Source organism: Vidua chalybeata, chromosome 11 (assembly GCF_026979565.1).
Source record: "Vidua chalybeata isolate OUT-0048 chromosome 11, bVidCha1 merged haplotype, whole genome shotgun sequence".
Lineage (NCBI taxonomy): Eukaryota > Metazoa > Chordata > Aves > Passeriformes > Viduidae > Vidua > Vidua chalybeata.
The window spans coordinates 13,112,137-13,124,591 of NC_071540.1; the positions used below are offsets into that span (position 1 = coordinate 13,112,137).

Genomic DNA, 12,455 nt, shown 5'->3' on the forward strand with positions numbered 1-12,455 from the left:
AAGCCTATAAACTGAACAAGCAGACTTTCAACATCACAAGTAGGTTCCACAAAATGCTTTTAATGAAATGAAATTTCTGATGTCCATTAGTTCTGCTGACAGGGAATTATTAGAAGACTGCATCCACAAATTTGCCTGCTGTTTTCTAGAGCACTATTTCCATCCCCTTAATTCACCCATGCTTTTAACTAATCCACAATACTTAGTAAAGCAGTAGCAGAATCCACGGCTTGATTTAAACCAAGCTAGCATTAGTGATTCCCTGCTCTCCTAGACAGAATCAAGCATCTAAATCCTCATGTGCTTGAACAACTAACTTCCTGTTCATAAAATAACCTCCTGGTTGTGCTCAGGATGTGGAACTGATTCTTTACACAGCTCTCCATGCAAGAATCTGCTCCCAGAAAAAACTTTGCTTCTCTTGTGTCACGCTTATTCTCAAGTCCCATGGCCTTCATGAATTTGTGCCTTCCACTAGCAGAGCATGTGTGTGCAAGTGGGATTTCCCAGAGCAGCTGCCTTCCACCACAGCACATCTTCAGCCCCAGTAAGCCTCTCTCTAGCAAATAACAGCATTTCCCATCAGTAAAGTATCATGGAGAGAAAGGGACCCAAAAGCAGTAGCAGTTTTACTGTTGTGGAGCCCTTTAGGGGTCAGACAGTGCCTGGCAGTGCTGGGAGCTGCACTCCAGGCCAGACATTGCTTTCATCAGCCTTAAGGAGGTGCCCAAAAGGAGCCATGTGTGTCAGAGCTGGCCAGAGGAGAAAGGATCTACTCATTTGCATGACTCTTTCTAAGCTTTTTTTAAATACAAAATTTGAGGGTTAATCAGGTTTGGTACAGATATCTCTATATATCAAAACAAGAAACTCCTCACAGTGTGATTTTAGTCTGGCTGTAGCAGAGAGTACTGTGATCCTAATTCCTAAAAAAGGGGACATTGTGTATCAGTCTTTTTGTTGAGTTTTAGGTGGTTTTTTTTGAGAAAAGCCCATTTTGCCCTGTAATAGAGGCTGGATCTTTTCATGTCCCTTTCTCTTAATGATTTAGGGAAAGGAGGGCACAGCTACCAATACTGCCCTCAATTCATGTTAACTCTTCCATCAAAACCTGAAGCTTTAATCAAAAAAAATCTAAAAAAAGGAAAAAAAGATAAGCCTGTTTCCTAGGTCAAGCACTAACTGCATTTCTTCTCTTTTTTGTCACCATGATATGGAATTTCTTCCATCATAGCCTGTTTAACACTCGGCTCCCTCATCTATTTCATGTCTATAAACAGCAACTCAGAATAAAAATACAGCTGAGCTGACAGTCAGGGAGCATCTCCTGCCTGGCAGCAAACCTGGCTGGTAGTGGTGCCCATCCCTGAGATGGAGAGAGGGCACCTGGGCTGCAGCAGCCCCGCACAAGCTCCTCACATCCCCACAAGGGGCTGTTTGCAGGCATTCCAGGCCATGGGCTTGCTTTAACCCACTCTTTTTCCTTTGCCCTGGCTCTCCTGCAGGCCCCAATGCTTTCACGGAGGCGGTGGCGTACATCCAGACTCAGTACGAGAGCAAGAACAAGTCGGCCAACAAGGAGATCTACACCCACATCACCTGCGCCACCGACACCAACAACATCCAGTTCGTCTTCGACGCCGTCACGGATGTCATCATCGCCAACAACCTGCGGGGATGCGGACTCTACTAAAGCTCCCTCCTCCCTCCTCTCCTGGCACCCGCCCGGAGTATCCTCCGCTCCCGCGGACAGGTCCTCCCTTTCCTTGTTTTTTCCTCCTCAGAAGATGACAAGGAAGAAATACATAATTCCCTCCTCCTGTCCCAGAAAACTCTGCAGCAAGTTCTGCTTTCCCCAGACCCATTTTATTTTATTTTGGTTCATTTTTGGTTCATCCCCTTGCTGCCCCGTTCTACTCCTCCGTTCTAATTCACAGTGTTGTGCAGGGAGCTAACGCATTTCCCACAAAGTGCATTTCAACTGCCAAAAGACAAAAATACTTCAGTTTTAAAGAGAAAAAAAAATCAAAGCCTTAAAATACTGGTCAGGAACAGTGTAGTTTGGAACCAAAACTTCTATTTTGCCTTGAAAATTAAGGGATGTTGTTCATTCTCCTGGTTATTTGCCTTTTTTAAAAAACACTATTCCTTTGGGAAGTGCTAAATACAACCTGATCATTTTGAGGGTACCTTACAGCTCCAGTTCTGACCCCAAAGCTGGAGGGTTTGGTGTTGACTGCAGCCACCATAGCTTGGATTTGTACATTCTCCTTTTTTCCAGACAGCTATTTGAACAAGTAAAACAGCCATATCAAGTTCTGCTGGTGTCTGAGTAACAGGGATACAGTAACAAAGCCTACTAAGCCTTGTCTAAAAGCATTCATTACTGGTAGCAGTTTTACCTCAAGTTTTTCAAAATTAATGATAAAATTTATCTAGTGGTTGCTGTAACCCATTTCTGAGGCACTTCCATGGAGGCCATGGAGGCACTGAGCTGGGACCCCTGGAGTGTAGGCAGTGAAGATGCCCCGGGAATGGTGTCCTGATGGACACTCCACACTCAGTGGCATCCTGACAAGGAATCCAGCCTGGGGACTTTTCCCACAGCACCTCCCAGCCTTAGTGATTCAGCAGAGCTGATGCTTCTGCAAACACACAGCATCACTTTCCAAACTTCAGCCTTGAAATGCTGGGTAGCACAAAAAATGATTAGCCCTGGCTTCTTGTAGGCAGAGTCTGATCTTCAAGTGCCTGAGACGGGGAAAGGTGCTTTGGGAAACCTCCCTGTGCTTGGGCAGCAGAAAAGTGTGCAAGAACCTCGTGGCCCTTCATTGCCCCTTGGGCATCTAAACCCCTTGAGAAGCCCAGCCTTGTGCTCTGAGCCTCCTTGGCTGAGCATAAGCCAGTGGCTTTCCTGTGTCACCTCCTGCCTGAGCACCCCAGAGAGACAGCTCCAGGGTTGTTGTCCCCAGCCAGGGCATCTCTTTACCAGTATTGAGAGGGATGGTTAACAGAGGCAAAGGAGAGCTCAGGGAGCTGATCTGAGTCAAGTGATGGAGTAGGAAGGAAAAGTGTAAGGAAAGGAAGAAGGAAGGACAGAGGAGAGGAGTGGGAAGGGCGAGGGTAGCACCCAGCACAGCAAATCTGGGGGCTCAGAGAGGGCAAGATGCAGGTGGGCTGAGGTACTTGTTGCCACCACCAAGAACTCTGGATGCTGCTGAGTCAAAGGCAGAAGGGAATGTGAGAGGTGGGGTGTCACCTTTGGGGACATGGAGGGATTCTTAGAAGTCCACCCCAAAAGCTTGTTTGTTGTCTAGGTGAGACAACCACCTCTGAGGTCCCACTCAGGGCCCACCTCACCTGGGGGCAGGTGGGCAATTTTGATCCCTGCCTCTTCTCTGCCTCCCTTAGAAGTCAATTATCTTGAAAAACATGAATCTTTGCAGGCTGGCCGGAAGTTCAACTGTCCTTCCTTGGGAGCCTGACCTAGGAGTGGCTTTCAGGTCTCAGGAAGTCTCTTCAGGGCTGTGGTTGAGAGGGACAATATCTCTTCTCACTGTGCCCATTGAGGAGAGATGGTGTGAGAGCAGCCCAGAGCAGCACAGCCCGAAGGGGAGGGGCCAGGTCAGCGTTCAGGAGACAGTGACAGGAACGCATAGGGTGCACAGGGGGGAGGAGAGTGAGAGAGACTTAGGGATCGTTTTGGGAGACAAGCTGCAGAAGGGAGACGAGGCAGACTGAGGCAGCAGGAAGGATGGGAAGAGAAGGGCACCTGGGAGCCAGAGGAGAGTCCCCATCAGGGGCTGTGCTCTGCCACAACAGTATTTGTGGGACATTTGTGACAAATCCCCAGCAAGGGATATGAGCACCTGAGGCAAGCAGGGAAGGCCTGCAGAGGAAAACGAGGTGTCTGTCACCCATCCAAACAGCTACAGCCCAGCACGGCTGGTAACTGTCAGTAACCCCTAGAGAGCATTAAATGATGCATTTACTATTGTGCAGCAAGGACCTGCTGCTGCTCTGCTGGGCACTAACAGCAATAACACAACTCCCTGCCTCCCCTGCTCTGGCACAAGCCAGCATCCACCTTTCTCTTCACCATCTCAGCCTTAAAATGCCTCCAATGACATCAGCTCCTGCAAAGAGCTGGCCAGCAAAACCAGGAGCCCCTCTCTGCTCCTTATGCCACAGCCCACCCACAATCTGTCCGAGCCCCAGCACTAACACCCAGCATCCACGTGGGTGTTGTGTCAAGCCCAGGGCAAGAAAAACCACACATTGGTTAAATTTGGTATGTAACCTGCGTAACCACTGGACCCAGAATGATGATGGCTGGTGCTGGCAGGGATGCAGATCTTTTATTAAGCTCTGTAAGAAGAGTTTGATCAGAAGCACTGGAGTTTTGGAGATGTTCTGTTCCCACCCCTTGCTGTGAATGATGTTTTATCCAAGCAAATAAGTAACAGAAGCTGTTCCCAGGGAAGGCAGCACCACACCAAGGCTTTGTGAGCTCCCAGCATAAAGCACACAGGAATATTTTGGTAAAGACAATTTAAATTAACTCCAAACTCTGCCAAATGCAGTCGAGTGGCCAGTGCTGGCTCAGTGCACTTTTACCGCTCTCCAGGCTTGATTCAGGTAACCCATTCCCAGCTTTGCCAGCTGGGAGGTCCAAGCCTCCTCTGCAGCTCCAGCAGGTGCCTGGCACATTGATGACCATCAACAGCTGGTACCCCATGGGGAGAAAAGGGAGAAAAAGCAGAGGAAATGTTGCCACAGAGAGCCTCTTCTTTCATTTTCTTTGGCATATTGTGTGTCTAAAGCTTCATCTCAGCTGCTGCTGCTGACATTCCCTCCTTCACACGAGTGTCATGAGGATTCACTGACAAATGCTGGAAGCAGCCTTTGGAAGATGAAATGCTTCCAGTGTTAAACACTACTATTTCTCCCGCTTGATGGCCGTGTATAGATTTGTGTCTGCAGAGCGCCTGCCAAATCATTACTCAGTGCTGGCTTCTGCGCCCTCCGAAGCCCTTCCTGAACAGATGTGCCTTCTGCAGGCAATCTTTTGCCCTGTGCTTTTTCTAAACACCAGCAATTCTTGCAGCAGTTGCCTAAGAAGTACCTTGAAATACATCTCCTGCTTTGAAAAGCCTTTTCTTAACAGCCCCTTGTGCTTTGCAATTGCCGTGCTCTGAATCCAGACCCTTGGAGAGCCAGAGCTGTGTTTTGCTTGCAGTTTCCACATAGCAGGGATGTTGCAACTGGTACAGCTGCATCAGAAATCCTACCAGGGCATGGAGGATAGCTTTTAAAAGCACACGATGGAAACAGCTATGTATACACCCTGCTGCCCTTCAAAGCTAATGTGGGAATTTGCAAAAAAGAAAAAAAAAAAAAAAGCCCTTTTTGGGATGCAGAAGGTTTTTAATGACTCAGGTCACTGTTCCAGCAGCAGAAGCATCCAAGGGGTGTCAGCACTGAAAGTAGCATTAACAACTCATGATGAGCTTCAGACAGCAGCAAAAAGAAAGAAGGAAGCTCCCTGTTGGCTTGCTCCATAGTCAATGAGAGGGTCAGTTGTGGAGCCATGAGACCACAAAAATGCAAATAGCTTCTTTATTTAAACAACAATTTCAATGAAATAGAGAAACCCATACAAGAAAAGTCTTGCAGCGCTGCCAGGCTGAGCTGCAGAGCTCCTGGGGAGGATGCAGTAGCTGGGCTGGTTGGGAGAACGAGCAGTAACCATGCACCGGGAAAGCACACACTAAAATAGAGTGCCAGGCTGCCAAAGGCAGTTTTTAATCTTGCATATAGAAGTCGCACACAGTCTGGTTTTCACAGGGGGCCGGAGGAGCCCGGCGGAGCGGCAGGACAGCGGGAACGCTCGGCGCGGCCATCTGGCCCTGCCGTCTGCCAGCGCCGAGCGTCCCCGCTGCCCTGGCCTCCCGCTGCGCCGGGATGGTCACATTCCCACTGCCTGCCCACAGACACCTCCAACTACATCTCTCTCAGGAGTTTTGTACTGGAATCAGCTTCTTGCCTTCAGCCAGCTTTCCTGGATGGCTGGCCAGCCCGTCCCTCCATGGAGGGGAGAGCAGCCTCAGGAGGAGCCTGCCGTGCCTCCTCTATCAATGTGATTTTGTTTCACTGGACACTAAAAGTATTAATGAGGGTGGTCTTTAATGTACATTAAAACATATCTGGTGGGTCTAATCTATCACGGCATGAGCCCAGTGCTTGGAAGATGAAATGCTTCCAGTGTTAAACACTACTATTTCTCCTGCTTGATGGCAAGGGAACAGACTCCCCCTTGCCTGCAAGGGAACAGACCTTGTTCTCAGTCCAGAAGTGCAATTTCCAAGAGGTCAGGATGTGACATAGAAGATGTCCTTTTGCCAGAAGGTCCCCTTGTGCCCAGCCTCACTGTGCAGCTCAACAAGGCAGACATCGCCCCTGGGGGATTTGCAGTCAGTGCTGGGAAAGGGACCAACACAAACTGTTAGTTTGTGTGACATGTCCCAAGCTTTTTGTGGTCACAAAGTCTCCTGGAGCCAGGGAGAGTTGCTGAGTTCCTGGAAGAAGGCTGACCATCTGTCAAGTCAATTAGAGAAGCTTAGTTCCAGTGTGTTTGAGTGTTTCCATGGTTTGTCTTCAGGCTTACCACCAAAAACTCCACAACCATTTCCAAGGAGACTAAAACACTCCTTAGTGATCTGACACTGGACACGCCAAGGTCAGTAGAAATGGTGTTACTGAGCATCACCCTGGGCACCCAGACCCATCACTGACTTGCATCCCCAGTGCACCCATGAGAAAGCAGAGACGTGGTCCAAGTGGCACAAAATTGCAGACCACAGTCTTGCCTCCACCTCCCTGCAGGAGAGAGCTGGCAAACAGACCCCGAGGCTCCCTGAGACTTGAGGGTACCGTGTCATTTCTGAGCTCCAGCACTGACACAGGTAATTGATGCTGACAGATATAGGTACATGACCTATATAGTTATACTGAGAATGTGGCTATGGGAAGGGACTTTGCACAGGACCACTCATGCCCCAAAATCTCACAGCCTGTGAGATTTTTATTTGTGTGCAAACACAAGCAAGTGCAGCCCTTAAACACTAATGCCTTAGTGAGAGGAGGACCAAAGCCTCCAGCTGGCATCCTGCAGGCAGAGGAAAAGATTCAAAAAACAGCCCTATCTCCCCAAGAGGGCAGCTCTGTTCACAGACACTGGGTGCAGTAGGCACAGGGAGGAAAGACCAGGAGAAGTAGAGGGGCTGGGAGCTGGCTGGATGCTCACTGTCCCAGGCCCTCTTCCACCCAGTGTCTTGGAATGTAGTGCAGGCAAGCAGCTCCAGAGCTAAAGCCACTGCTCCAGGTGGTGAGAAGAGATCATGGCAAGTAAAACCATTTTCAGCAGTGCCTGAGTCTCACCAGCTTTTCCAGTGCTGGACCAACCTGGTGATGCTGGGCAAGCAGACAGGATTGTTTAAGCACCAGCCATGGCCCCGTTAATTAGCCCAGTCCCTAATTTGTGCTCCTCAGTCCTATTCCCCCACCTCGTTTTTCCCACTTCAGCTCGACAAGGGAAGAGTGACCATCACCCCCTCTGGGCTCCCGCTCCCCATCACATTTCCCAGAGGATCGCCGGAGGCCGTCACCATTTTCCTTTTGCTGGTTTCCCGCTGAATCATTTCTCCTGCATGTTTGATGGCCCAAACTGTATTAACTGTAATTTTGTACGAAGAGTGACTGTCCATTGGTTTAATAGAGCATTAGTTATTGTAATAATTTATTGGCTGTTGGTAATGTATTTATTAGTTACAAAATGTTAATAAAGTGCCAGCTCTTTTCTAGTGTGAGAGTGGTTTTATTGTGTCTCCATTGAGCACGTCCAGCTTCTCAAACTTATTATTTAACCTTATGGCTGCTCCACAAACACTTGCACAACACACAGCACCAGCTGTCTGCCAGAGCCTCATCCACCTAGAAATAAAGGATTTGAAAAGGATATAACCAAAAGATACTTCATTTTATGTAAGTATTTGGCAGGACTTTTTTTTTTCCTTTGCTCACCAGAGGCAGCAGCAGGGCAGAGCATCCATGCTGCCCCGCTGTTTCCTCCACCGCAACAGTTACAAATCCTTCACAAGTCACAAGCTTTGCTTTTGCACTGTCTCTTCGTGTGAGCACAAAATCAGAAGACCCACTCAACTCAGTAAATGGTGTTTTCTCCTCCTTGCAGTAGCACAAAACATGGAACATCCCTCCCTCTCTTTAAAACAATACTTGAGCCAGTTTGTTCTTTTATGTTTAAACTAAAGATCTTCCATTATTTGTGGAATAATATAGAAATAAGGAATTTGAAGAAACCAAGGGAAAATTTTCTATAAACCTCAGCAAAGGAAAATGAACCATTGCTCCTATTGACTTCACCAACTTCCAGTGATGTGGCTTCAGCTGGACCCATCCTCAGACAGGAATTCCCACATGGCCCATCCTATGAATCAGACAGAACTACAGGCCAGCCTTGAGAAAAGCAAATGGCTGAGAGTGAAAGGATTTTGCTTTGTGTATTGATACTGGGGATTTTTAGAACTTTCTCCAGGACACCATCCTGCTCAGATTCTGCCTGGGTGTTCAGAACCATGAAGTCATCAGGGTTATTTTGCCTGAATGGGAATTCTCATTTCCTTGGGCAGAAGCTTTATTTCAGTTACTCTTCCACCATCACTTCTTTGTTTAAATATAATAAATGTATAGGACAACACCAGAGATGAACAAGGAAAAGCCCATCCTGATACTCTCCATGAAAATCTCAAGACCTAGCAATTTTGCAACAACCACAACTCAAGAAGAACCACATCCTTTGGTGGCAGCTTCAGTTTTCCCTATGAATAAAGCCTTTTTTTAATTTCAAGATAAGGATCAAATTGAAGTCCCCAGGCTTTGGAAAGCGCCTGCTTGGCATCCCCAGCTACTCTTTGTCAAGGAACCGACAGTGCAATCGCGAAGCCTTTCAAGATGAAATCAGACAGCTGCTAAATTTTGCATGCAAAAGCTACCGTTGAAGTGGAGCTAATAAAATGACTCACTAATAAAACATTCATGGAAAACTCCAAAATGTGTAATTGGGTCATCATTTCATTAGCAAACACATGTGTTCTCACAAATCTTCAGTGAGTCCAGAGCCCCCTTTGCTGCGCCTCCAAAGAAAGGGGCTGTGGGGGGACGTTGTGGGGGGGTGTTTGCTGCAGAAGGGTTCCCCACCCACTGCAGAGCCTTTCCATGAGATTTCCACAAGGCTTTTGTGAACAGCTGTGTCCCCATGTGAGCTTGAGGCAGTTGAGCCAGAACTGGGGGGCTCAGCCCCCAGCAGGGGTTACAGGGAGGGGCAGCAATTTCAGACTTCACCAAGCCCTGGGCTTGCAGCAGAAGCTTTGCAAGTTCAAGTAGAAACGAGCGGGGTACAAACAAGGAAAGGGTCGCAGAGACTTCCTGAAACATCCCCCAAAGCTGTCAGAGGACTAGCAGGGAATGGCTTTCTGGTGATTCTAAGAGCAAGTTAATGATGGAGAAAATGCTTGGGAGCTCTTGGTGGGCCAGATCTGTCCTGTCCAGTGGCACCTTCACACTAACAGTGAGTGCATGCACCTGCATGGGAACACCTTGCTCTGTGGGGCCCTGTGGCAGCCAGTGGGGCACAGGACAACCTCACCTCACCTCCTCCTGTTCTGCTGTCTGCTCTCCACTTCTTAAGAAACTTTGGTAGCATAGGGGAAAGATGACTGTTTATGGGTTTTGTCCACATGTAAATGGTAAAAAAAAAAAAGAAAAAAAAAAACCCAACAAAACTACAGATTTTAGAAATTTACCCTTATGCTTCTACGCAAGCTTTTCCAAGCTTAAAGTCTACCTGGAGCAGCCTGCAAGCCCAGAACTCTCAGGAGAGCTGGGAAGTGGGCTGGCAGAGGCACCTGTACTGGTTACCACTATGCAGGTTACCTACTTGGGCCACCTGGCCACCACAGGTATTTTCAAAGCTGACCTGAAGATTTTTCCAGGACAGGACCTGCCCCAACCTCTGGACAATACCTTGGCACTGGTCTCACTACAATGACACCACTCAGTGCCAAGTACCCTTGCAGGCAGGCCCATAGGCCCTGGGATGGCCAAAGCCCCTTCCATCCCAGTCTCCATGCCAAGTGTGTCCAAGGTGCTGGCTGATGCTGTCTGTCCATCCTTTATTTGGGTTCTCCAAAGGATGCTTCAGGGGTACACAGTCTCTGAAGAGAGACAGGGCCCCTTCCCTACTCCTTTGGTGAGGCAGGGGAGGAGCAAATTACTTTTTTCCCCCCACTCTTCCTTGAGGTTTCAAGTGCCTGCCCTGCTAGAGTGGCCCCACAGGGATGTGGGGGAGAATCAGCTGCAGCCCCACACCTGCCCTGGCCTCCAGCCCAAGAGGAGCACAGTACCCATTTCCTCCACTTTTGTAACCCGCTCAAATTTACCACTGTCTTATTATAGAGATTTTTTTGCTTTCTAACCATTTCAATTCACAGAAATGTTCTCCTCTCCTCTAACTCTGTCTTTGCCTTCCTCTCTCCCTTCTCCTCCCTCTGCTCCCCTTTGCAGAACCGCATGCACGAATCTCTCATGCTCTTCGACTCCATCTGTAACAACAAATTCTTCATCGATACCTCCATCATTCTCTTCCTCAACAAGAAAGATCTATTTGCTGAGAAGATCAAGAAGTCACCTCTGACCATCTGCTTCCCTGAGTACACAGGTAGGTCCTGGGGCTGATGCAGCACAGCTGCTGTGACTCCCACCCTGCGCCACCAGGGCTGGGGGGACAGAGGGGACAGGGTGCCTTTGGGGGGTGCAAAAGCACTGCAAAAGCACCTTCATGGGCTGTGATGCAGCTCCAGCACCCCACTCATGGGCTGGGGCTGTGTCCTGGGTGGGGCAGTTTTTGTGGCAAAGGTGCCCAAGCAGCTGGTGGGACAGAGAGGGGGTCAAGACAAATGGAGAAGAGATGAAATGAGCCTGGGCACAGGGAGCTGTGGAAAGAAGACTTGGCAGGAGCTGACTGGCCACCACTGGAACCATCCTGTTTGCTGGTGGTTCCTGGGAATCTCCTGCGAGAGGAGGAGCTAAAACTCATGGTCCTTCAGGCTGCATCCTCCCAGGAGTGCCTTCAAGCTGGGTTTGGCTGGGGGAGGAGAGAGCCCCTTTACAGCAGGAATCTGTGGAACCACAAGAGAATCATCCATTTTGTAGTGAAACCAACATGGCCTGGGGAAAAGGATAAATAACCAAGAAGATGGGCAAGAATAGATACTTTGGAATTCTCTAAGAGAAAGAAAAAAGACAGTTTAAATTCAGACTCCGGCATGCCCTGCAGATACTGAGATGTCTGTGAACTGTTCCACCCAGAGCACATCCATACTGGATGCCAAACCCTGGGGACAAGGAAGTCCCCCAGTGAGATGGCACCCATTCCCCTACAGCATAAATACACCAGCATTTCCACTAGAGGCATTCAGGTTCTCCATCCCGAAGGCACCAGCACTTTCCTCACAGCCACCTGGTAGAACAAACCAGACTATCCCACATGCAGCTGTATGGCACAGCCTGGCAAACCCACAGAGGGGCACAGCCCGGTGGCACCAGCCCAGCCTCCCTCTCCTTCAGCCACCCCTGCATCAGGAATGAGAGGAACCAGCAAGCTGGGAAAGGAAAATAAATCTCCAGATAATAGCAGCTCTTGCAAAGGCGATTCCAGGGGCGTAACTCAGCTTTGTGGCTTCCCGCGAGGGGCCAGCGCAGCCTCTCCCGCTGCCCTAAGCAGATTAATGCAATAATGCACATTTTTCGGCTCAAACATCTGGCGCCTCTCCAGCCCACCTTCCCAAAGCAAACCTCCCAGTCACGGAGCCCGCAGGCAGCACGTGTGTCCCCACACGGCGGCTGGGGACGGTGCCTGGGGTGAGACCCCCACCCAGCCCAGGCGGGGCACACAGGGGCTCAGCCCCACCGAGGGGGTACAGCCGGTGTCCATGGGTGATGTTGGGGTGGCCACCAACTCTCCAGGCCATCCCTGCCCCTGCCTGGCCGAGGGGTCACCAAGCCTTCCCCGCGCGGTGAGGAGCAGTGTGGGGGTGCACCACGGGGACATCCCTCGGGCACAGCCCGGCTGGGCACAGCTGGGGGATCCTGCCCTTCCTGGGGGGAAAAGGGGAGAGGGCGGAGCAGCAACACCTGGGGAAGGAGGAGCCCTCAACAGGGCTTAGGTTGGACGGGTTTTCAGGGAAAATGGGGCAGAGGGGGAGCAGAAGGGTAATGGGGGTGCAAAGGAGGGAGATGGGAGGAAAATGGACTCTGCTAAGGGGTGAAAGGAGGGTGGGTGAAAATAAATCGTTTTGCCAGTTTCTGTTATAATGAAA

At 49.5% G+C, this 12,455-nt stretch overlaps 1 protein-coding gene across 2 annotated transcripts in view; it reads left to right on the forward strand.

Moving 5' to 3' along the window:
- Positions 1 to 12,455, forward strand: part of GNAO1 (G protein subunit alpha o1) — a 142,358-nt gene that overhangs the window by 127,875 nt on the left and 2,028 nt on the right. Inside the window, exon 8 of one of the 2 annotated variants that reach the window (XM_053952676.1) lies at positions 1,506 to 7,868. In XM_053952676.1, the coding sequence (XP_053808651.1) occupies positions 1,506 to 1,693 (188 nt within the window). In that variant the 3' untranslated portion in view covers positions 1,694 to 7,868. Of the gene's footprint in view, positions 1 to 1,505; positions 7,869 to 10,641; positions 10,796 to 12,455 lie in introns of those variants that run through there. The other variant, XM_053952677.1, reaches the window with a different exon arrangement.